Source organism: Poecilia reticulata, chromosome 8, assembly GCF_904066995.2.
Source record: "Poecilia reticulata chromosome 8, P_reticulata-male-v2, whole genome shotgun sequence".
NCBI classification, from domain to species: Eukaryota; Metazoa; Chordata; class Actinopteri; order Cyprinodontiformes; family Poeciliidae; genus Poecilia; species Poecilia reticulata.
The window spans coordinates 20771382-20798113 of NC_088837.1; the positions used below are offsets into that span (position 1 = coordinate 20771382).

Consider the following 26732-nt stretch of genomic DNA (forward strand, 5'->3'; position numbering starts at 1 on the left):
AACTGATTTCATTGTAGATCTCTCCGCTAAAGCAAATGCTTGTAACCTCCACACTTTTCAAGCGATCAAAAGAAGACACAACTTTAATCATCATCATTTTGGTTCTTTGCCGTGCCTAATGCGTGATGCGGAAGTTTTGTTTTCTTAGAATTTGCCAGTCCGTTGAACACCAGCGTCCTGAGCAAGCATGAATGAGCAGGTGTGTGAATGCATGGGTGTGTTTGTAAGGATTCGTGCAGCCCAGCTCTCCTAACAAGTGCTGAAATAATAATGAGAACGTTGGTTGCCTCAGTGTAGTGTGAAGACGGAGAAGGAGAAGGAGAAGGAGAAGGAGAAGGAGAAGGAGAAGGAGAAGGAGAAGGAGAAGGAGAAGGAGAAGGAGAAGGAGAAGGAGAAGGAGGGAGATCACAGAGAAAAAATAAAGAAATGACACCAGAAAGTCAGATCTGGGTGTGATCTGACCCTAACAACCAATATCCACTCACTGACATTTTTTTAAGTGTGATAGACTCTGAGAACATAACGTTCTCAGAGTCTATCACACTTTTAGAGGAGTTTATGTTCAAGTGATGAAGACTAACCACTCTTTTGTTCTTGTTTGCTGTGGAACATTTATCTCCACGATGGGTTTGAAGCCTGTGTGAGTTTATGCTGTCAAGGAAAACAAATCAGCTTAAAAAAAAAAAAAAAACATAATTACACAACTGGTAAGAGCTTATCTCTCTCTCAGCTTTGAGAGAAGCTGTTAAATAGAATGCACTTTTATTACTGCTCTCAGGTACGTTTTAGTAGAACTGGGTTGGTCCCTGTTTTCCTTCAGAACTAATTCAATGCGCCGTAGATTCAATCAAGTGTTGGAAAAATCAGAACCATATTGACATGGCAGCGTCTCAGAGTCACTGCGGATTTGTCGGCAGCAAATTCACGATGTGACTCTACCATTCTACCACATTATATTAGCTTTTAATACAGGATATAATTATTCTGTGGCTTCATTTTGTTTATGCCAAATTGTGACCCTTCTATCTGAGTGTTGCAGCTGAAACAAAGACTCCCAGTCAAAACCAAACAACTTTTTTACAAATTCTTGTTATTGTCCAGTTGCAGAGATCCTTGTTGAGGTCAGAGGTCTGACATTTTTGTCCACACAGATCAATACTTTCTGCTTTTTGGACCATTCTATGAAAACCCGAGTGATATTTGTGGTATCAAAAAAGTTTTCAAAAAGATTTTGTTCTAGGTAATTTGTGAAAAAGGCTTAAAATAAATTAAAATAAAATATATGCAAACAATGCAAAAGGAAAACTTACAACAATTTGAAGTTATTTTTAAAAACATTCTGCTTGAAAACAAGAATCAGTAATGACGAGGCAAGACAAGTGAATGTTCATATTTAATTGCATGCTGCAGTTTCAACGATTTGGTACAAAATATATCATGCAGCATCGGTCATTTTTAAAAGTGCAAAACGTGTCAAAAATCACCTTACAGATCAGTCCGCGAGCATGCCAAACAGTTACAATCACTTCCATCAAGCTGTCACGGAGATCATTTTTATTTTCATTTTTTCAAAAATAATCTACAAAATATTGGTAGTTAATGTGTTTTCACCCAAACGAGACCAGGAAGAAAATACTTTGTCTTCAAAAAAAAAAAAAAAAAAAAAAAAACTTACATCACGTCCACGGATTATACTTAAGGCGTGGAAGGAATAGAAATAACGATCATGCTTGCAGACAGACTCCTAAAGCAATCCTTTTCAGAGAAGGGGAAACCAAAACGAAGCATGAGGTAACAGCTTGTAAACATTGTTGTTACTTTGTTCAAGTTGGCAATATTTAAACCACTCCATACATGTAAGAATCGTTGTAAACGTGTAAACAACGGCCTGGAGTTTACGCACGAACTTTACGCACAAACATTGGTCGTTTAGGAATACTTTCCTGTTGTCATTTGTCGGAAGGAAAAGTAAAGTTCTTTGCATATCGTTAATCTTGACACGCATCAAGCATCCACGACGGGCGCGTCCAGATGCAGATCCTAAAATCCGCACCTGATCCCCATTCTGGGTCTCCCACAGCGCCTGAGCTCTGTCCTCTAGCCGAGCCCAATCATGACAGTTTCCACGTCTTTGGAAGGTCTCCGGTCCTTTACCAGGAAGTTAATCATGCTTTCTGACTTGATCATCAGGTTGCATCCGAGGAAAAAAATGCCAAACATCACGGTGAGCGAGAGGACGCACAGCACCGCGATCTGGACCACACGCATGACAAAGAGTTTGCGCTCATCCTGCAGCAGCACCAGCGAGCCTCCGCCGTCATCGGTCATCACGGTCTCTGAGCTGTTACTTGAATAAGTGTCCAGAGCCCCGGCAAGGGTCTGGCTCCCATTAAACAGCACGCCCTGGGTCATGTTGAAAAAAGAAGCATTCATGCTTCCTTGCGGGTTATCAGCAGCGAAAACACGGGGACTCCACTTCAGTGGCGCACGGTCTCAGAACAGAACTTAGAGTCCAGTGAAGATGTTGGTTTATGTGAATCTTCAAACAAAAACCAAGAGGAAGACACAACTACACGCGTTCGAGCTCCAACTCTCCTGCCAGACATTGAGATCAGCTACCGCTTTCGTGCGTAATGACCGCCACCACCTCTCCAACCTGCCACAGTCGAATAAAGTCGCATCACTTTCGAACAAAGTAAGTTTTTTTTTTTCAACTCAGTGTTTTTTTTTTTTTTTGTGGTATTTTTTTTTTCAGAAGTTACATGAGTTTTCAAGACAGTGAACAAAGATCGACACAAATGTTTCCCTCCGGTGTAACAAGGTAGTCCCTGTGCGCCTGTGCTCACTGCGAGCGCTCCCTCCGTGGTGCGTTTTAAAGTGATGATGAGGATGAGCTCCCCGCGGAGCGCACCGCCACCCCTCACCGCGGGAGAAGACAGGTGGGCTCCGACTATCAGGTGTGTGTGTGTGTGCGTGCGTGTGTGTGTGTATGCACGTTCGAAAGTGAAAGAAAGAGCTAAAGAAGGAACAAAGAAAGAAACTAAGAAATCAAGAAAGGAAAGGGAAAAAATTATACATATTTGTCATTAATTTTGAGAAAGCATTCATGATAGTTTAACATATTTTTATTTTATTTTTTGTATTTCATCAAGTTTAAAACACAGACTTCAATGTATTTTATTACGACTGCATGTGATAAACCAACAAGCCATAGTAGAAATTGTGGAGGGGATTGGCAATCTAACATGGTTTAAACTTTATTTACAAAGAAATAATTGTATAACCAACACATGTTGGTATCTCAATCTTTGAACATTTTACAGAACTCTGTTAAGAGTATGGCACATCTGCAAACTAAGCCATTGTAACCTGACAGCAGGTCGACAAGGTTAGTAAGAGAAGCAGTCAAGAGGTGCATTATAATTCTGGAGGAGCTGCAGAGGTCCACATATCAGGTGGAAAAACTTGACAACGTAAAAACTGTCAGTTGTGCATGCCACAAATCTGGCCTTTGTGAAGGAGTTACGAGAAGAAAGTTGTTGTTGAACCAAAGCCACAGTTTACAGTTTATAACACATGAATAAACACGTAGAAAGGGGCTCTGGTCAGATAAGAGCAAAATGAAAATGAAAAGTTTTGACCGGCATTCAAAACAAGCATCAGAAAGATAGCTTTGTGCCTCATCTTGAATATACCATGCTCACTGTATAACATGGTAATGGCAGCATCATTCTGAGTTCATGAGAAAATGGATGACACCTTTTTTAAGGCTAAAAACGTTGCAACAGGAATCTAGAGATACAATCAAATCCAACTGAGAATCCTAAAAATTGACGTTCACAGATGGAATAATGACTGAACTTGAGTCATTTTTAAAAGAAGAACTTATCTTTTTTGGTTTTGATTCAAGAGAACTTGATGTAAATGCAAATTTCATTTTCAGATATTTATTTGTCTACCCCCAAAATAAAATCACATATCATTTTCTTTCAATTTAACTTCTGTGCAACACTTTGTCGGCCCGCTTTATTAAATGCCAGTAAAAATATTTTGGAGTCGGTGGCTTAAAGTTAAAAGATCCGAAATAGATCAAAGGCTTGGAAAATAACTTTAAACTCGTTTGGCTAAAATTTTTGAAACAATATAAACCTAAAGACATGAAAAGAATCAGCTAACAGAATTTAATCTACATTTTAGCTATATAGGCCTCATTTGAAAAGAATCTCACGTATGTCTTGGAATCCAAAACAAATTATGACTGTGAGCTTTAATTTAGCAGTTAAGATTTGAATAATAAGATATCGCTGAACATCAAACATGTACAATGGCTCCTCTGCCTTTTCAGTGCAAATTGTTTTCCTTTCCAAGCTTCTGCCTGAGATTAAATTGTTGAACAGCAGACATTTCCATAATTACTTTTTGGAAAGTATCACTCAGAGATAACTTTGTCTATGAAGTGCTGCAGGTTTCTGTAAGCGGACTTGACACCCACACAGTTTCAGAAATAAAAAAGAACAACATGTAGTGCAAGTAATGCTATTGTCATAATCAGTAATGGACTTCTACATTTGATGCTAAGTGATGGTAGTGATGCTCTGTTATATGATGGCTTCATACCATGATATAAAGGCTGAATTAGCGTACTTTAAAGCATTTCTTGTTGCTTATTATATTTGAAATAACAGTTGTAAAAAAAAAGAATGATCCCAAATATCTACATTGAACCAGCAGAAATCAAATACATTTAAATCAGAATGAAGTTTTGTGTAATTTCTGAAAAAATTTGCTGCAACGATAAAACAGGCTTATTTCTATTTGTCAAATTATAGCTGGTGCAAAACATTGTTTATTTTCTTTGTTGCCGCAGTTTCAGTAACAAAAGATTGACAGACTGTCACAGATTTGGCTTCGCAGGAACTTTGCAGGACCGCATTGTTTTGATAAGTTTACCTATTGCAATCTGATCTATAAACTATGGATCCTCAATTTAAAAACCATGATCCCTAACTCACCAAACAGTTTGAACGGAGCTCCATAAGGAAGGAAAACTGAATTTTTTTTTTCTGACACTATCTCAGCATACAACACTGCTTCACTCAGTCAGTTTGTTGAATCCTTTCTAAGAGATGCTCTTGACCCTTACTGGACTTTTCTGGGACACAATGAAACCTTCAGAAGAGCAGCTGAACTTCTCTCCTTGGAGTCTTTGGAAGTAGAGAAGTTGCTGATTTAGCTGCATCGTCATCATCTGTACACTCTGATTGATGACTAAGCCTTTCTTTGAGGCAACAACAAAATAACGAGTTCTAGTATTGCACCTTTTAAAACTGCTATTCTGCTTTTCGCTTCAGTCCTGAGATGAAGATAAGAAGAAGGAAATGGAGGAAGAGAAGTTTTTCTGATTAAATAATTGCACATCCTCTAGCTCGTGCTCATTACAACCATAAAACTGCAGCAGTAATAACAGTAAAAATAAATATCTTTACCCATAAAAACTTCAAATTGATGAATGAATTAAAACGAATTTTTTCTCATTTTGTCTGTTTTTCAATCTCCACCCAAAACTTAAATTATAATTTATGTATGTCATTGAAACAAACATGAGGGCACAGGAACAGTTGGAAAACATAAACAGATGTCAAACTGAACTTCTCATTAATATAAATTGATCTGAAGTTCATGTTTGCGATATTTAAAGAAACAGCTCCGTCAATCACTCTCAAATACCCCTGTGCGACCGCCGAGCTGGCTCTGTCGGATTAATCTTCTGTTTGTTCAAAAACAAAAGGCCACGAAATTTAATTTGGGATGCTCTTGACGTCTGGGTAAGCAGCTTTCAGCCAAGCATGTGTACAAACAATGATTAGCTTCTTCCACAAGTACCTAACTTAAGCCTGGGGGCGGATTGTTGTTAGATAAATTTATTGATGGCTGCAAATAAAAGAAAAAGTACAGCTTTTATCTGTGGTGAAATTAAATCATTCAATCAATCTTTGTAATTAATTATGGCAAATTTATTTGAAGGACATAAATCAAGTTAATAATGGTTGAACAATTATTCGCTGTGGAGTAATTACAGAATGTTGCTTGTACTTACAACAAAAAAACCCCCTAAAAATATGTAAATTATTTGTGACTGAACCTCTACTATGACTCATATCACAAACACTTGGTGATTATTTTACCATCAGACTCTGCAGAGCACAAAGTTGCGGATTTTCACATAACTGTTGATGATTTGTTGGGGCAAATGTATATGCAGATACTGTAAAAATCATACGAGGCTGCATACATGAACGAGTGTCTGACTTGTTCCTTAGCAACAGAAGACCTGTGAGCTCAGTGACAGATGGTTGGGGAAGTTATTTTAGTTTAATGGAGAAAGACAGGGAGGGAGCAATGACATGCCTTTACTTTGGAGAGATGACGTATCCAAGACACATTGACTAAAAGGGAGTTGCACATGAAATTACAAAAAAAAGCAAAGGGTTTGCAGTGTGGTTATATGCATAAGAGGTGATTGTTTGCAGTCGTCCGCAGGTAAAAGAGAAGCCAAAGGATGTCCAAACTGCTCACATTTTCCACTTATTTATTTTTTCTGTTTTTGTAAACAAACACAGCTGAGACCATAAGCAGTTTTTAACATGGTACACATATAACTTATGTGTCAGTTTTTAAAGTTTTCTGTTGCTTTTTTCTTGACATTTTGTTTTACAGTGTCACTAGAAACACTCAAACACTGAAACACTAAACATAACTTCTCTAGATGTGGCGTTTCACCGCTTCAAAGTGTTGAAAAGAATACTGGCAAAACAAGATATTATCACAGAAAAAACAAAACATCTCCAAATAATACAAGTTCTTTTTAGATGAACTGTTTTATAACTTTTAACTGTCAATGGCTTTTGTGGCTAATTATTGTACCAACTATGTTCAGTATTACTGCTGTTATCACCAAAAACTCTAGCAATTAGTAATCACTACAATAAAACTTCCTCCAGCTATGAGTCATGTTGCTAGTTTTCAAAGTGTTATTGCTGTAAAAAGCTTAAGCTACATAATCCTATTAGTACATTACCGTCTAAAATGAGTCACGGCACTAAATGAGTTGTGCATGTGAAGTCCCTTCCCAGTGTGAGACCCGTGCAAGCACATAGCTCTTGTGGCAGGTTACCATCAGTTGCTTTATTAGACAGTATTTATGAAGGCTTTCAAACCACAACACCTGTAAATTCACCTTCCCCACTATTACGAACCCATCTTATGCAGCGCCTGATATGGAATAGCGAAATTAGTATCTATGTTGATGATATTTATACGGATTTCCCATTTTAGACATCAACGACAGGAACTGAGCCAAAAGAAACAATTCACCAGTTAGAGATGTTGACGTCAGGACCTGGTTTCCTCAAAGCTTAAAAGCCCACTGTTTACATTTTGAGTCATATATATTTCACTTGTATTCCTATTGAGCATTTAAATTATTTTAAATAAAAACATAAACAACTACTGGAGATATATGTCAGAAAGTTGTATTTCGAGACCAAGAGAAAGACGAGGCGAAGACGTTTGTTTGGAGAAGGGATTTGTTTCCCTCTGTTGTCCTCCCTGAAGGTGCCATCGTTACAGCCAGACCACAGCTCTTCCTGTCAGATCCGGGGTAGACACGGGGGTGGCCGATGAGCAGTTCTTCTGTGCTCTGAAGTTGATGCGAAGGGGAAAATTTTCCACTCAACATGAGGCAAGTGGCAGCCTAGCAACACAAGCCAAGCAGAGGCATTTGCAGCAACAGAGAAATGCAGTTTGACCCCGCCCCCTGCTCCTCGTCTCGGCTTCTTGCCCGCAAATACATTTCTGGAAAGCACGCCCTGTGTGACGCTCACCTGACATTCTTCGAAGCATCTCCTCTTCGTTGAGGGATTCTTCCCACGATGGCCCTTCATTAGACAAATCAAAGCAAACCCTGAACTGTAAAGGTTCCTTTGTGACCCGTTCTTCTGCTAAAGAGGACATATGGGGGCAATTAAATGCCAGAGCAAATTAGGGAAAGTGAACTGTGATGTTTTTTTTTTATTATTTTAGAATCACAGAAAATGTCAAAGGTCAAGTTCTGATCTTAAGGTTTTTGCCAGCTCTGGGAGTCCTAATGAGATGGACTTAAGGCAGCCATTAATTAGTCTAATATAAACTGCTCTGGCACCACAGCAGACTGGTGCCTTGCACTGACACTGCACTAAACAGACATCAGTCATAAAGTTTCTTTAGGCAGATAATGACTTCGCTGCAGAGAGATTTGCACTTCTATTTCAGCCGGCCCGCTTCAAAAGGCTCAAATGAAAATCTGTTTGTTTGAGAAACAAATTACAGAATTCACAAATCTAATTGAGAATTTTTTTTCTTTCTTTCTTTGTTGCTCAGGCGCACACGGAGCCAGCACCCATTAAAGCTCATTTCCATTTAGACACATCTTCAAATCACAGATTTTTCTCCCCTGGCTCTTTGTTCGCCCTCTTTCATCCAGTTTTTTCTCTTTGAGTCCTTTCTCTGAATCCGCACAGTGCTGTCGCGTGTGAGGACAACCTCGAGGTTTTATCAGGAACAGAAGAACCCTCCTTTTTAATTTCCTTTCCAAGCTAAATGTTAAGTTATTAATGTTTATTTTCTCCTCATATAAACTTTCATCCCCTGGGATTAGGAAACGTAAGCCTTGCATCCAGAGAGGGGCTGCAGAAGGAGGCAGATCGGATTGCGGTGCGTCACAACACAAATACACAATGTCTCAGATCAGCGACGGTTGAGCGCTTCTTATAAGCCCCGCAGACAAATCACCTTAAAAAAAAAAAAAAAAACTCATATCACCCCGCACTTGACCCTTGAACCTGGCAAAGTGGAAAAAGCATAAGCTGGCTGCGGTTAATCAAACACTGATTTTAGTCTGAGATTGATCCTGTTGCGATATTGTCTTCTCAGACTCTGTGAAAAGCTTTAAGGGCTCCAGATAGATCTGTAATGCAGGTCAGGACCCCTTCCATTCTCCCCACATGGCTCCCCCTACTTCCTTCTTGTTCAGTCTTAATTGGCTGCCATCTGACCCAGTCTGGCTTTTTTTTTTATTCAGGACAAGCAGAGCATACAGTACCTCTTCCCAAAATGCCACTGATGTGAGGGGGTGTTCGCTACAGGTGACTTGTGGAGCCAATAGATCCAAATCAGTCATTACTGAAGAGGGATTTTCATCGCTCACAGTGTATTATCTACCTGTGTATTATCCCCGTCCACCTACACCGAAAGCTTGATGCCGGCAGAGCAGTTAACCATTATAGCTTTCCTACTTATTTCTCTATTCCTGTCATTTCTTCTTTGCAGCAGATCTTGGACAAGGGTGGCAGTAACTTAGCAACAGACTGGAGAATAGGAGCAGGCTCATGGATAAAGATTCAATAAATGGGCAAGTGTAGAGATAAGAAGCATTGTCTGCCTCTCTGAGCGCCGCACGCAAACTCCTCCTAAGTTAATTTCTGTGCAACAATTTGAGATTTCATCCAAGTTTCTGTCATTTTTTAACCCCCAACGTCAAACAAATCAAACTTAGATCAAAAAGTGTCAACATGGGGTGCTCCTCTTCCTCCCCCCGCCCATCACCACCACAGATCTTAACTAATTTAAAAAACATTTGACTTTTTCACGTTTCTATTTCATCAAAATTCTAAATGACAGACCAGCATAAAGAAGTTGAGGGAATATATATATATATATATATATATATATATATATATTGTTTTTGCTTCTTTTGCATCCAATAAAAATCTAAAACATGTGCCATGCAAATGAACTTTATTTTCTCTTTTAGATTACTTCTTCATGTTATTACAGAAGTATCAGAGACAAGGGGAAATAACCAGGACTAATTATCAAGGGTTCAGTTGCTGATAACACATATCTAATGTTGTCATAATCTATTGAATTTTAAGTTCAGTTTGCTTATGTTGATTATTTTTGTTCCATCTTGTGTTTCATTAATTTCTGTATTCTTGATCATTTGTGTTACTTTTCACTGTACTTCTGTTCTCTGGCTTTTTACACTTGATTTCTATTTGCATATTTACCCATCTGTGTTGCATCCAGTAATAAACTTCCTTCAGTTATTTAGGCTTTTGTGTTTTTCTTTTAAATTTGGGTGCTTAACAGTTTCAGATTATCAATTTTTTTTTTTACTTCAGACAAGATAACTAGCGTAAATACAAAATGTAGTTTTTCAACTTTTTAACTCGTTTTTCCCAAACAATTGTCCCAATGCTGTAGGCGTTTCTGTCCAGTAGAGGGCAGAGCAGACACACAGCAGAGACCCGGAAACTCATGTGAGATAAATGAAAGTCAGTTTTACACATATTAAACCAGCACCATCAAGTTGTGTTAAGACCATTTTAGGAGTTTTGGTCAATTCTCAATTGAATTTCTAAGCAGAATAGTGGCTATAATCAGGGGGTGATCACTTTCCAATAATATCAACCTGTAATAGTATTAAAGGACAACTTTTGCAATAAGGGAGGAGGCACTTTTACATGGAAATTGTTTCTCTGTATTTTCTGAGAAGAGTGATTCACGTCATGTCTGGGATTAGGATTCTCCTAATCCCAGACATGTTGCATCGTTTCTGCTGCTATTGGCCACATTATCATGATGAGGAAAAAATACGGATGTTTATCTGTCAAAATAACAATAACATATAGTTACAATTCTTCAACTTCTTTTGAATCTCCTACAACCACGAATTCAAAACAAAATGTTACCCCTGACCTCGGCAGCTTTTACGTTTATTTTACAAATAAAATAGATGATCGACGTTTTCATAGAAATGCCTATAAATAAAACCATGTACGTGTAGAATTATTATTTCATAACAAGTTGCCAAATAATTATAAGTGTGCTGAGATGCGTCTGAGCATGTCATAAAGGCTGCGGTTCCCCTCCATTCTGATGGGGGGGAAGATCTTCAGACGCAACTCTTAAAAGTTGAGAAGAGAACCAGGAACAGCGGATCTGAACGCTGTCAGCCATGGGTTCCTTATTACCCTATTTAGTCCATCTGTTTCTCTTTGCGTCAAACGTTTACGGTAAGATACTTTCCTTTTTTTACTGCATATTATTTCTTTGATTGCTTTCACCTGTTGAGGCGACTTGGCGCTTTTCCGAATTTCAAATTACTATAAATTGTAAGTGTTTAAATTAATGGAACCCGGTTGCTGGCGGGTAGAGTTATAAAACTTTGTCTTCTTAATGAGTATTAAAGGGGGGGGAAGAAACTTTTGGATGACTTAAACAGGACGACAATGTTCGATGCCCCTAAACTTTTCACTTTTCCTTATAAGGGAGTAAAAAACAGCCGGGATGCTCTTCAGGGCGAGGTGATCTGCGAATATCAGTGGCACCACAAAAACACTTAGCGGATATTATAAAGAGCTTTATTGGTTTGATTTTGAGTCGGTGATATTAAAACAGGGAAACAAAGTTACATCAGACTTTGTGGTTCGACAGAACTGATTTTAAATTATTAGACTCTGTAGCTCTCCATGACTTTGTGAACAGCTGTATTTATTTATTTATTTACTCCACTCAACATGGAAGCTGATTTAATGTCATATGTTGCCAAAAAAAAAAAAAAGTATCTGGACACTTCTCGAAGTAATTTATTTAAATGTTTCAGATTATCTTTATTATCATAGATAAAGAAACTCCAGCTCATATAATTTATGCTTTTACACATTCCAGCCTAGGATTCTGACAGGACGCCACCTGTAACATGTCAGAACTCTAGTTACTCTACTCAACAGCTAACTTGTGGTATTATAATTGCTTTTTGCTTGTCCTGTCCAGCTGTGCATGTATATACAGACAGGGAAACAGAAAAAAGCAAGTGAGTGAGTGAGAGAGGTGGGGCGAAAAGTGTCAAGGAAGGGAAGGAGATAAGAACAGCTGAGAGAAAAAATGCTAAATGCAGACTAGCACAACATCCTAGAAGTCTGCTTCTACATTTGCAGAAAGAGAAAAGTGGTATTTTACATAACTGTTAGCTGGGTCAGAGGAGACTGAGGTTCAATGAGCAGATATCGTCAATGTTCTGCTGACTTAGTCAACCAAGCTTCATGCGGCTTTTAGACGACTTAAGGAATAGGGAGGTTTGTGGAACGGGCTGTTGTGTAATTCAAAGCATGAGATGGATTGGGGTTAAGCATGGCACCATCAGACATTAGAGAAACAGAGACTTGTCTTCTGAAGCGCAAATCATGGCTATCTGTTTGACCATCTTATGATAAGTTTGTGTTTAGCAATTTCCAGTTTTTGGACAAATTTTGGACAAGTACATTTACTCAACTGTAAAAAAAGGGAAAAAAATTGGTGATGGTATCAGTGTCTGATCTCACAAATGCACATCTGAAGAAATAGTCAAGATTTCTCATAGATATACATCTAAACATTGTAAGAAATTCCCAGATGACTTGAAGTGGTTAATAGAGTCTCAGGTATTCGTATGATTTCCAAATTTTGCACAAACCAACGCAATAGGTGTCCCTAAAATAAAAAAAACCTCAAAAAACTGATGTTCAAGATCCAAAGAGCAGTTTGCGTTTTGTCCCCATATTCTCACACATTTAATAAATTGGGTAAGAGGAGAAAACAAACCTTTTCAGATTTTTATGAGTTTACTGATGTTTGTGCTTTAAATGTAAAATAATTCCATTGCGTAAATGTTTCTTTGGTTTTACTTTCACAGGCTCCAACATATGCACATCTCGTGGAGTCACCACTTGTCGAGAATGTCTTGTTGTTCATCCTAGCTGTGCATGGTGCTCTGATCAGGTACAGATGTCCACGTTACCTTGCAGCAATGTTGATACTCTGCTGTTTTGTATGATGGATAAAAACTAAGCAGTGCATAGCCGTAGAGCAGATGGAAAAGCACGTGTAGTTTTTTTTCTGAATTTCTTTTTAACCAAAAAATCTGAAAAGTGTGGAGAGCTTTTGTGTTTAGTTGAGTCCCCTTGTCAAAATAGATGTAGACGACAGAGGAAAGATCAAATAATATAACGCAAGAAGTTTCTTGTGAATATGCAAAACGTTATATTGGTATTAAACATGTGACCTTAATCCACCATGTACAGAGTGAAACATGGTAGTGTTAGCATCACAATGTGGAAATGCATTACTTGAGAGTTGATAGGATGACAGATAGAGGCTGTAACAGGTGTAGCCAGATTATAGTTTAATTACTTGTTGCCTGATTGATTAGCTGAACATGGGAAAAACTATAAATGGAATTATTAAATAGGTGGGATTAAAAGTTAGATCCATGATATGCAAATCTTCCCATCTGCTCCAGCTCCTCAGTATAAGTTCCCATCTGTCTCAGCCACTGCTCACACAAAGGATCAGCTCTTGATCCATGATATCATCACTCAGGTGTGTGTAGTAATGCACACACCACATTAACACACAACGTTAATGTGGATCCTGCTTTATAAGCTTTGAGTTAAAGTCCGGGCCAAACAGTAAGAAATACAAGAAAAAGAGAATATTCAGGATCACTGATTAATTCCTGCTTATGAGGCTTTTGGAAGCAACTTTCAGGTTACAGTAACCAAATAGAATATTTAAAAAATCATAAATAGAGACCCCCTCAGTTGAGTTAGAATAAAAGTCACACTTCCCAGCTTCATTTCATCTTGTTTGATTTTTGACTCTCTACACCACGTATTGGATGCTTTTCAGGTGTTTGGGATGGGAAGATCCAGTTTATCTCGCTGTGACCTCAAAGAAAACCTTGTTAAAGGAGGGTGCAGCGCTGCAGCTATAGAGTTTCCCACCAGCACCTTGGAAATTCAGCAGAACAATCCTCTCAGTGACAAGGCGTCGTCTACAGCTGATGTAACTCAAATCAGGCCTCAGAAACTCCGCCTGGCATTAAGGATAGGTGTGTTGATCTTAAAAGCTACACAGAAATGATAAAACATACTCAGAATGCACTGGAGCTAAACTTACCCTGCTTTCTTTTTTCACCCAGGTGACACCAAGCGGTTCACAGTGACTGTGAAACAGGTGGAGGATTACCCCGTGGACCTCTACTACTTGATGGATCTCTCATATTCAATGAAAGATGATCTTTCAACATTGCGAACCTTGGGCAACAAGCTTGCTGAAACAATGGGCAAAACGACTAGTAAACTGCAAATGGGATTTGGAGCATTTGTGGACAAGACCACTTACCCTTACATGATTACCTACCCTAAGGAGGCAATTAAAAATCCTTGTGTTGGGTATGTGGTGTCATTGAATGTTTGTGGTTTGCATAGGAGATGAATTACAGTCATTAAGTTTTCTCTCTATAAGTGTGGGCAATGGAAGAGGATTAGGACCACCAAAAATAAACAAATTAAATAAAATTCTGACTTCCATCCATCCATCCATTTTCTTTCACCCTTGTCCCTCAGTGGGATCGGGAGGGTTGCTGGTGCCCATCTGCAGCTAACGTTCATGGAACCTGGACGACCTGTCCAGGTTCCGGACAGGCCGCCAGTCTGGGCAACACAGAGACACACAGGACAAACAACCATGCACACACACACACTCACACCTAGGGACAATTTGGAGAGGCCAATTAACCTGACAGTCATGTTTTTTGGACTGTGGGAGGAAACCGGGGTACCCGGAGAAAACCCACGTATGCATAGGGAGAACATGCAAACTCCATGCATGGAAGTTTGCGGGGCCGGGAATCAAACCCAGAACCTTCTTGCTGCAAGGCAACAGATCTGCCAACTGCGCCACTGTGCAGCCCCCTGACTTGAATCTCTGAATTCTAACTTTAAACTCAGAATCAGAGTTGATTTTAAGTTGTTTATGCACCAAAAGGAAAAACTGGTCTCAAAACTCAAACTTACCAAGCAAATTTGGAACAGGTTCTCAATGTGTATAAAGTGCAGGTTTACAAAACAAGGAAGAAACAGTTATGTGGTTATTTTCATATAATAACAACCTAATTAAAGAATGTTTGAGATTAGTCGGAATACTTTTATTCTTTTCTCATTGGTCCTAATCCTCTTCCGTCAAATTCAGACGTCTGAAAACTTGAATTTGAACTTTCTAACTTCCGTTCTGTGTGTCTATGAACAGAATTAACGACCAGTGCCAGGCTCAGTTTGGTTTCAAGAACGTGCTGTCGCTGACAGAGAAGGTGTCTCGCTTCACTGAGGAGGTGCAGAAACAGAGTGTGTCCAGAAATAGGGATGGTCCAGAGGGGGGATTTGAGGCTATCATGCAAGCAATGGTGTGCAAGGTAAGATGAAAATATACTCTTCAGAGACTGCCGTTCAGACTTCAACACTGTGATTAATTCGGCTTCGTGTCCGACATTTTTCTGCGTTAGGACAAGATCGGATGGCGTCCAGATGCCTCACATCTTCTGGTGTTGACCACCGACGCCAAATCTCACCTGGCCCTGGATGGACGCATAGCTGGCATCGTTCAGCCCAATGATGGAGAGTGTCACCTCGACGATGACAATTATTTCAACAAATCCACTGTGCTGGTATTAAAGAATAACTAAGACGATAAGCAAAAGTTGAACATTAAATTATGAACTATTGTAACCCCTGTGTTTTTCAGGACTATCCTTCCTTGGGCCTAATAACAGATAAGATGTCTGAAAACAACATCAATTTAATTTTTGCTGTGACCAGTAATGTCGTGCCCCTTTACCAGGTAAAAAAATACAAATATTTTAATATTACAAGAAATAATAAAAAAACTATTTATAATCAATATGTTATTAATTTTAGGAATACAGTCAGCTGATTCCAGGCACAACTGTGGGAACGCTATCTATTGACTCTGGGAATGTCATCCAGCTGATTAAAGATGCCTATGAGGTACAAGTATATTTTCAGGGCAGAGGTTGTGCTACAACTGGAATAAATACATGGCTGTAAAAACAAACAAAATTCCCACCTTTCTTGTCTTTGACGTTTTTGTCACACTTCAGCATTTCAGATCTAAAGAAAAAAAAAACGCAAAATACCAATGTGGCCCCACATGACGAGCAAATTGCACCCGTTAATAACCCAGTCATTAACTGTATATAACAGCATTTTCTGGAAAGCTGAGTTTCATTAGCGACACCCAGGCCTCATTACTGCCTGTCCTGTGAAATCAAGGAATCGGTTAGATAATCAGACAGCATGAAGCTCTCTGAAAGATCTCTAAAAGCAGTACTCCATGCCTAAATCTAATTACATTTATTTGAGGAACAAATACACTTTACATACACAATAATGATAAACTGACAGGAAATCCTTATGTGTGCAGAAAATTCGCTCTAAAGTGGCGCTGGAACTTTTGGGAGTCCCAGAGGAGTTGAATCTCTCCTTTACTGCTTCTTGCCTCAATGGAGAGGTGATTCGTGGACTCAGCTCCTGCTCTGGTTTGAAGATCGGGGACACAGTATGTATTATTTACAATTTTTAGACTATATAGAGTACGTTGCATCAGTTTACCTGCATATGTTTTTCTTTCATTAAATACATTTTTCTCCCTAGGTGTCTTTCATTGTGGATGCTCAGCTCCGCAGCTGCCCCAAAGAGAAGAGCCGCACTTTTACCATCAAACCTCTGGGCTTCAAAGATTCGCTGGAGGTGACGGTAGACTTTGCTTGTGGCTGTGACTGTGAGGCCAAGGCAGTACCCAAGAGTCCAGTGTGCAGCAATGGCAACGGGACCTATGAGTGTGGAGTTTGCCAGTGTCACCAGGGCCGACTGGGCTCGCTCTGCGAGTGTTCGCAGGAGGAATATCATCCGTCCGACGATGCCAACTGCCTCCCAAATTCTAACAGCTCGATATGCAGTGGGAGAGGAGACTGCTTGTGTGGACAGTGCTCCTGTCACTCAGTTGGGTTTGGTCAGATCTGGGGAAAGTACTGCGAATGTGACGATTTCAACTGTTTGCACTTCAAAGGAGCTCTTTGCTCTGGTGAGTATGTGCAAGTTTTCCTTTAAGTGTTTTAGTAAGGTGGAGGAGTTGTCCTTGAAGTTTTTAACAATTTACAGGGTTGCCTTTTATACAGCTGACAGTCTTTTGGCAGATAATAGTGAGTCTAATTTACTCTTGGCTGATTAGTGTTGACTCACGGCTCACCCTTGCACTGGAATAAGTTAAAGAAATCAACCATACATGAATGGTCTTTTCGGGGACCTAGCAAGGTCATGATCAATTTTAAAGGCTTCCTGGGCTATTGCCACATCCTGGATTGGTCCTAAAGACTCCAACCAGGGCCTGGCCTATGGAAATAGGATTTGTTGTAGGATCGTTAATGGGCTGCAAAACATCATGCATGCACAAACTCATACCAAAGGACATTTAACAGTCCCCAATAACTGGAATACCTTGAGAAAGGGAGAACGTGCAAATGCTTTGCAGCAATAAACTGAATCTCATTATGGGTTGTTTGTGCGTAGAGTTTATATGTTCCCTGGTGTATCTGCTCCACAAACATGACTTTTTTTCTTTTTTAGTCCATGTTGAGTTTAGTGTGATTGTGCATGGATGTCTATCCTGTGTGTTTCTGTATGGACTGGTGATCTGTCCATACTGTAAGGACAAGTGAGTATACACCATGAACGGATGGACACATTCTTGTCTTGCTTAGTCTGTAACAAAGTCAAAAGACACTACAGTCACAACAGGTTCCACTCAAATTAACATTCCACCTGTAAAACAAACTCAGTCACTGGGAGAAACAACTCAAACAGTTGTTGGAGTTGCCTTAGCCTAGAATTTAAACGTGATAATTGAGGTGAAAAATGACTGAAAATAATTTGTTTGTTTTTTTGTCAACTGACGCTAAGTTCTTTAAACTTAGGGTTTAAAGAACAGTATTTACACACTCATGGCTTGATCTGATTAAATATTTCTACTTTTATCTTAGTAAAATTAAGGAAAAACTTTTATGGAAAAAACTCACTGATTTATGTACTCTTATCTGAGCTGAGATTATTTCTCTTCTGAAATCTGTAACCCTGTTGCAAAAGCATTTAAACACTTCCCCTAACCGCACTCATTTTTGAACATGGTACAACATAGCACGGTGACATGTTGCATCTTAACCAATAATCTAGGTGATGTTTAACAGAGTGTTATTACACTGTTAAAGCTTTTTTGTGTGTGTCATTTCGGAGTTGTGTGAATCAGGAAAGATCTTTCTGCCCTTCCTTTCCTTTCCCGTCTCCTTAGGTTTTAACTTCTTCTTTCTGCTCTGTAGACATAACTGGATGAGTTTACATCATTTTTCTTGTTACCTAACTGGAAAAAATCAAAGGGTTCACATTTCAAATGCATATGAAGTCTTTCCTTGTTTACAAATACCCGTAAATAATTACATACCTACAGTAATTGAGTATATGACCATAAACGGCACAACTCTCAAGTGTTTATGTGAGACTTCAAGTGTTTTTATTTTTATAGTCAGTTGCTGGTGCCAGGATATGACTGTGTTCTTGCTAAATAGCTTCATGTTGTGCTTTAACATCCCATGACAAGTCTGCACAGCTCAGCTGAAGACATAACAGTTGCATTTGTCTTCAGGTGATCTATTGTAATAGTTTGGGTATGTACGGGTTGAGTATTAGCAAATTAGGAAATTCCTCTTTGACTAGGCTAACAGCCTAGTCCAACAATCAACAGCAGCTAGATTGTTTTGCTGATTTTCTGTTAATGTTGAGAACATACATTGTTAAGCATATTTAAGACAGAGTAACTATTTGATTTACAAAAGGAGTTTAAAATCAATGAAAAGCATTTAGTTGAGCCTGCAACCAAACAATCCCCAAACCAATTTCACACATACATAACATCAGCCAATTTTAATTAGAAATTTTTAAGCCAACTGGGGCTTTTCATTTTCCAGATCTCATTCAGAAACACTGCTTATAAAAAAATTATATACTCACCGTCATTTCATTAAATATGCAATGCCCAAATTATTAAAGGAGTTTGACTGATTTCCTAATGTTTCAACTGCTTGTTGCAATTCCTATTACTCATGAAATACAAAGTAAATTCATGTGATTGTGGCTAAAAAGGATATTTTTAGCCATAGGAGCCCCGCCCCAATAATTCCACAATAATACATTTAATAGTAATAACTTTTAGTGGTCATCATCTAGACACCCCGTAAAAAAAAGTTTGGATTTTATGTCTAAAGCTCTGTACACTTAAATGAATGCTTACACATATGACTGCATTAAGATAATCAATTCCCTTCAGTTATTTCTAACTGAAGGGAACCATATGTGGTTGTTTGATAGGTAATATTGTAACAAGAGCTCTTTAAAGTGGCAGCTGTTGTCTGTGGTGAGCTGAGACGCTTCCTCAAACATGATGTCATCTTTTAAAGAGCCTCCACTAGTGAGTGGTCTTTGCTGACTTTTAGTGCAGCTCATTTACACTCACAAAGCTGCAACCAGAGGACAACTACCCACTGTGCTTTGGAACAATGCATTCGTCTTAGTGTTATTATAATGCTTCCTTTATAGAGCTGATGTCCCACCGCTTCAATTCTTGGCTCAGGGCGAAAAGAAAACATCGTTGATATTTTTTTGTGGCAGTATATTTTTTTCCATCGCTGAGGGCAGTGGGTCAGAACAGGAGAGAGCACGTATTGCTCCGGGGCCCGTAAATATGAGGAAAGAGAGAGCAGGAAAGTTTGCATTCCGCTGCAGGCAGCTCCTCTCCTCCCTTTCTGCAGAATGAAGCTCTGTTTTATTGCCCCTGTCTGTTTCCCTGTTCTTGACTTTTGTTTTTTTTGTTTGTTTTTTTTACTGTGACAACCCTCTTCCTTAAATTTCTTCAAAATGATGTAAAACCTTTAAACTTCCTTTTAAGTGTAGCACTGTTTTGCACAAAAACATGCATTGACTTTTTCATGCGTACTGTCTGTGTTGCGTTTTAATCTCTTCGTTATGTGGATCAGCACACCGGAGGTGGCTCTGCTCAGAAACTGTTAACCACAGTCACCACAGGTAACCATGAGCATAAAAAAACACTGAAGAAGAAGCTGCAGTAAGTAGGGTGCAGGCGCTGTTGTTTTGTTGCATTTACAGCAGAGGATGGTTTCTCTTTGAGCTGTTGAATCAGAGACCCTTGGACTATGTGTAACATTCCAGGATCAGTGACTTCCGGCATTGTGATCCAGCTGCACTGTGACTCACACGTTATCCAGAAAGAAATCCTGTTTTGTCAGACTTCAGTCACCAGATCTCGGCCATTGTTTCTGAGGTTGCCTAACGTCCTGATGCAGTGTCTGCCATTGTTCACCAAGAAAAGCTGACTTCAAGATCCTGTCAGCAAATAGTTGAAGCGCTGGAGCAATACTTTGCGCTTCTTATGCTTCTGCGCTCTGAGGGTGCATTTAATATGACTACCTGCCAAATAATGAGCTTAGAATGAGTAACAACAAAAAGGAAACCCACGCAACGAATTTTATGAACATGTCTTTTTCCAAGTGGAAACAATTAGCCAGCAACTTTTTAAACAGATAAAGGGAAACTCATTAAAATGCTGATTTTTCTTTCATTTATGGAAGAACTAATTAATTACAACCAGTATCTTTGTTGTCTTTCACGGCTGAAATGACAGTTAGGTTCTCTTTGCTACTAATTGGTGATTATAGTATTACAGATTCAACTAAAGCATCGTTCGTTGGTCTTCACATTTGCTCGTGCAACATGTTTTCAAAGACACACAGGAAAGAAGCTCGTTAACACAAAAACAATAAAACTACACTCTCAGACGTCTGAGAACACTGCAGTGACTAAACCCTAATGTCTTGATGGCTCACAAGTGTGTACTAAGAAATGTAGTAATACATAATCCAGCACACTTAAATACAGGGTACTTAAGAGAGTCGGTGATTAACTTTACAATTAAGAAATTTGTATTTCGCAGGTTTTGTTTGTTTAGCCTCACCCATGAGATTAAAACTTAAAATGGGCTCAACATAGTGTAGAACAGCCCATGGAACTCACTGCTACTAATAGGTGAAAATGCAAACAGATCAGAGTCAGGAAGTAGATAACCATATCGTGCTATTTTTAGTGTTCCTTTTAAAACACGACAAGTGATAGTTCTGGTGGTGCTACGCATTAGAGTCCGCACAACTTGTGAGGAAACATGAAAAGCTTAATTATAAAGGACTGTTTGCATTACAATTACTCACGCTGAATTGTTTGCATTTTCTAATAGTGAGTTTTGAAGAAGTTTCCCTCCTTTCGTTCTGACTCACTGAGTGCAGAGGAAAGATATGGATCTTCTCCATCCGTTTGGCTATTTCTGTGCAGCAGCCATTTCCCGACGATGAACACACATTTACTGTAATTCAATGTCATGTTCTCCTCTTTCTCCCATTTTAAGTGGATACTGGCATTTATGTCAAATTGTATATTTGGATCAGAGTAAAGAAAGACATATTGTTTTAATTATAAGATCCTAGACCGCACATACACATGCATTAAGAATGCAATAGTTAACTTTCTTTTATAGCTGTTACAAGAGCCAAAATGTGTAGCAATAGATATATATATATTTATTTTCCCCTACTGAATAAATGTACTTATAGAGCTGTGAAAATGTATTTTCCCTCTGATAGATTTTCTTCTACATTTTTGTCACCCTGAAGAATTTAACATCATCAAGCGCCATGATAACCTGAACCAAATTCTGTTTTAAAATTAAGATTTTATTTTAAAATGAATACAAAGTTAAACAATTGGTGCTAGTGCTGTGTGAAAACATAAAACTGACAACTGGCAACAAATGACATCAAATGTTTTTGCTCGCTGGCAGTGAGTCTGTAGATTGCCGTGAAGGAATTTTGATCCACTCAACTTTGTCACGTTGTTTTAACACAAGCAGATTGTTGGGTTCCTTATCATTAATGGTCTATTTAAGGTTCACAACGGATTGGAGCCAAACTGTTCCTGCTGCTTCCAAGAATAAGCAACATGTCTTCACTGTTCACACGAAAGCAGAATGAACTCGCAGATGAACCAGAAATAAAATGACGTCAAAACATAAAGTTATTTTGACAAATTAGCTAAAGTAATTTCAGCTCATCAAGCTGAATCGAGCTGACGCGTCCGTTTCCGTTTCCCTCAGATCACGGGAAGTGTAACTGTGGGTTCTGCCAGTGCGACGCTGGCTGGAAAGGAGACAACTGTAACTGCACCACCCGCACAGACACCTGCTTGTCCAGCTCAGGGCTGCTGTGCAGCGGCCGGGGTAACTGCGAGTGCGGGGTTTGTCAGTGCACTCAACCCGGCGCCTTTGGAGACACGTGTGACAGGTGCCCCACCTGCCCTGACGCCTGCACGATAAAGAAGTAAGTAAATCATTTAAGCTCCACACTGGTTTTTGCCATAACATCTCCAAATCTATGAGTTATATATGTGGCCATTGTGTTGTTGCTGCATGAATATCACAGATTGGCTTTTCAGTCGCAGCATCATTGCTCTTTGGATTTCGACTTGCTTACGGTGCCCTGTGCATATTTATTTTTATCTTTTACTTATTTCTCGACATCCAACATGGAACTGAATATAAACACTTGCACAACATGGGTTGCCATTTTAATACCTCTGTGATAGTTTGGATTTCCTACCATATGCTGCAGCTAATGGTAGGAAATCCATTAGCTGCATCAATAGTTCCATTGATGGATGGACGGACGGATGGACGCTGCAGCTAAAGCATTGAAGTTTAAACCAGCTGTATTGCATAAAGCTGAAGGTGTCCTGTTGATGCTTGCAGGCAGTGTGTTGAGTGTCAGCATTTCAAAAGAGGACAGTACATCAGTGACAACAGCTGCAACAGAATCTGCAAAAATGAAATTCAAATTGTGGACCAGTTGAGTCAGAAAATGGATGGGAATGTGGGTGAGTACTCTCTCTGGTCCCATTTTTTACGCGACCCTGGGCTGTTGTGGTCGTGTCGTGTTGTCGCATTCCTTCACTTTGCATGAATTTCACCCGATTACGTCTGAACTACCTTGCTGACCTACGCAAATCGCTGTTTTTAATGAAAAGCTTTGCCTCACTTGGTTATTTTTAAATGGGCCTGTTCTTTTTTTTTCTCCTGGTAGAATTCCAACAACACACTGCGGTGAACTGCTCCTACAAAGACGAGAACGACTGCATCGTGAGCTTCCAGTATTATGAGGACAAAACTGGCAAATCTATCTTGTATGTGGTGAAAGAGCCAGGTACTGTGAAATATTTTGGTGTTTATTAGGAATTTAAGCTGTCAGAGAATCAAAATTATTACTTAGGTACATGAGGACAGAAGATCCTGATGTATTTCTGGTTAGGCACAGTGTGTGCATTTAGGAATGTGTTATTGTATAAAGAACACCTCTCAGAGTTGGTCACACATCTAGACGGTGCAGCGCCACAATAATGAGAGAACACAAATGGGAATCGGAAAGTTTCTGAAAGTATCTGTTTCTCAGAGTGCCCCGAGGGTCCTGACATCCTAGTGGTGCTCTTGGCGGTGGCCGGAGCCATTCTGCTCTTGGGTCTTGTTGGTTTGCTCATCTGGAAGCTGCTGATTACCATCCATGATCGCAAAGAGTATGCCAAGTTTGAGGAGGAGAGATCCAAAGCCAACTGGGATACGGTAAGCATCAAAGATGCCAGACTGTGTAGAACCTCCCAACTGACAAACACACTTTTGAATCCAGTTCATTTATTTTTGCGTGTTCCAGGGTAACAATCCTTTGTACAAAGGAGCCACTTCCACTTTTACCAATGTAGCGTTCAGAGGAAACTAACATCTGGATCCGGCGAGGAAATAATTCAGGGCTTGACAACGTTGATGGAATGGGAGGAAGATCTTTTATACTTTCAATAGACTGGCTGCTGATGTGTTGCTGTCAACAGTTCAACGTGACGATTCTACACAATGTAAAACATTACAAACTATTAATATGAGTCACAAGCTGTTCGCTCTAAGACATTTTGGTTTTTAGGAGGGTAAATTTTCTGCATATTTTATATGGACTATGGACTCAGGTTTTCAGGTTGCGCTTAAGTGAACTGCTGTTTAAGTTTTCCAACATGTGTGTTTATTTTTAGAAAGGTGTTTTCATCTCTACTGTAGTTGTCAGGAGTTTTTTTGTACTTCTATTGTGAAAATTGTTGTTGGGCAAAATGAATGTAAAACTGCTATGTTTAATTATTAAGCCTCGTTTCTGTTGCATTTATGTATTTGGCTTACAGTGATGCCTGGGGTATGGATTGTATTTTAAATATAAACCAGTGGTGGTGCATCATTCATGCATGAACAGTTTTTTTTTTTGTTTGTTTTTTGCTTTTTATGTTTTGCGTTTGCACAAATGCGTTACTCAGCGCATTTTAAATTTATATTATATTTAGTATTTGGGCGTTTTACATTTTTTAAAGTTTATATTTAAAGAGCCTTTGGGTAATTTAAATGGGACGTAATGCTACAATCTCTGGTGCATTTTGGTTTTATGTCTGTCTTTTGCACAATTGAAACTGCTTTCTCACTGATGCTTTTTCACTGATGTTTGACCAGTTTTTTTGTTACATTTGGGAAACTTATAGCGTTTTGTGACTCGTAAGATGTTCTTTCTAAAATGTCAGAGAGATTTTTTAAAGATCAAACACTAGATGATCTTTAAGACTCTTATTTGTCATCCACAGCATCTTAGAAAAGAAATAGTCAGATTCAGTTTGTTTACTTAGTACCAATAAATGCTTTTGAGGAATTCTGAAAATGGATTCTTCTTTATTCATTCACTTTGTTCCTGCTTTCTAACACGTGCCTATTTTCAACAACATTCACTCAACATGCTGCATCACTTTTGTCATTTTGTAATGCTTCTTGCTTCCTAAGCCTCTGCTTAGACGACAACGTTCACATGCCTGGACTGTCTTGATAAATCGGATACAGACTGATTAAACAAGATAATTTTCTCTCTTCCATGTAGATGAGGGAAGCGCATAGGCATAGGAAGCAGGTGGGACGGGGGGAACATGTCCCCCGCAATATTGAAGAGAGTCACATTCGAACCCCCCAATAATTTCACCTCAGTTGCGAAGAATTTTAAAATCTTCCACTCGCATGCTTTAATTTTGAAGGCCCACAACAGCGCATTAGCAGAGCGCTTCCTTCACACACACCCCCCACCCCTCTGAATGGCTCAGAATAAAGGCAGCAGCAGACAGAGAAACTCAGTTTGAATCATGTAAACGATCTGTCAGAAATTTTGCCATGAATATCGCTCGTTTATAACATCTTGTCAGTTTATTTTCATATATAGACCTAAATCTTTTTGGTTAAGCTGTTTTAATTCTGGAATAGTCACATGTCCAAAATTTTACTGCTAACTTTGTTTAAAAGTTAGCTAGTCTAGTCACAATGATTTAGAATGAGACTGAAAAAGCAGTGAAATTAGCCTTTTTATTATTTAAAGTGAGCAACACCTGATCATACTTGACCACTTAACTTGTATTTATATATTATATTATATTATATTATATTATATTATATTATATTATATTATATTATATTATATTATATTATATTATATTATATTATTTAGATATTTAGGAGAACAGCAGTGCTAGAATGATGTTGAAGAAAGGTGAAGAAGCTCTGGTGAGGTCTTCATTTAGTTAGAAATATGTATGAACTGTTTTTAATTTTTAAATAAGCAAATTATTTTATTATGAGGGAGCAGATCAGGCATAGGAGAGCCAGGTGGAGTTTCGAGGTTGAAGATATAAAATTATATTAATTAATATATATTAAATAAAAATTATATTAATTACATGAGACAATAAGAAAAGTGCTTGAGGGAGAGGTTTAAAAATAAATTGGTGAAAATTTTGTTACAAGTAAATAGAGTTGAGATGTATAATAATGTATACATCTGAAAATGAAGTCGTTTAAATTCTCATTCTGTATGATAAAACATACTTTTTATATTTAGTTCACATTCTGATCCTGTAAATACTGTAGTGTCTGTTGTAAATCCATGAATCCATGCAGGAACATCAGGCTTGCAGAGAGTCAGAGGGAGGCAGGACAGAACACATATCTGTAGATATTTTTTAATTAAATGTTTGCGGCTAAAATGACAGGAGAATAAAAATTTAGGCTTTTTGCTTCAGTGTTTTTTATGGCTCATGTTTGGTAAGTTACTGAATGCAGGCTGGAAGTGAGACTGAGTTAACAGTGAGGAGCTAAGGTGTCAGACTGTGAAAAGTTATCATTTTTATTTATTTTGATAGATCAAACTGGTTGACTGATGTAGAGAGTTGTTCAAGAAGAACAAAACTTGTTTTTAGATTTTTATTTTTGTTGGTCAAAACTGCTGATTGAGTTTAAAACTGCGAGTCCTATTTTATTATTTGTTTTTTACTTTGGTTTTAGAAAGAGTAGAACCAGTTTCAACTGCAAAGTCAATTTATATCAGTGCATTTTGACCAATAATCAAATGTCTTTTGACCATAGATATATCAGAATCTGTAGCCTGTCTGTGCTACCAGAGTATGTAGCTTGCTAGTTGTGAGGCAAATGCTAAAGTGAGTGTTCATCCTGGATCCTGATTATTGGATTGTAAATAGTAACGTGTTAGAATACTTGTTACTGAACAAGGTCAGATT

The 26732-nt window shown here is 38.7% G+C and overlaps 2 protein-coding genes across 3 annotated transcripts; one reads left to right on the plus strand and one right to left on the minus strand.

Annotated features, from left to right (window-relative positions):
* Positions 1–1380: 1380 nt before the first annotated feature.
* rprml (reprimo-like) lies at positions 1381–2851 on the minus strand. Its single transcript, XM_008417011.3, has one exon. The coding sequence runs from the start codon at positions 2431–2433 to the stop codon at positions 2098–2100; it is 336 nt and encodes a 111-aa protein (XP_008415233.2). The 5' UTR covers positions 2434–2851; the 3' UTR covers positions 1381–2097.
* itgb3a (integrin beta 3a) lies at positions 2851–24838 on the plus strand. Of its 2 annotated transcripts, none has more exons than XM_017306429.2 (15): positions 2851–2939; positions 12773–12858; positions 13768–13969; positions 14060–14312; positions 15169–15331; positions 15422–15583; positions 15661–15756; positions 15834–15923; positions 16360–16494; positions 16590–17019; positions 22201–22423; positions 22852–22976; positions 23183–23302; positions 23549–23715; positions 23804–24838. In XM_017306429.2, exons 3-15 carry the CDS (start codon positions 13777–13779, stop codon positions 23867–23869), a joined length of 2223 nt encoding a protein of 740 aa, XP_017161918.1. In that variant the 5' UTR covers positions 2851–2939; positions 12773–12858; positions 13768–13776; the 3' UTR covers positions 23870–24838. The 2 variants fall into 2 exon arrangements, with proteins under 2 accessions (XP_017161918.1, XP_008415232.1); XM_008417010.3 differs by lacking the exon at positions 2851–2939 and adding an exon at positions 10958–11114.
* The last annotated feature ends 1894 nt before the right edge of the window (positions 24839–26732 follow it).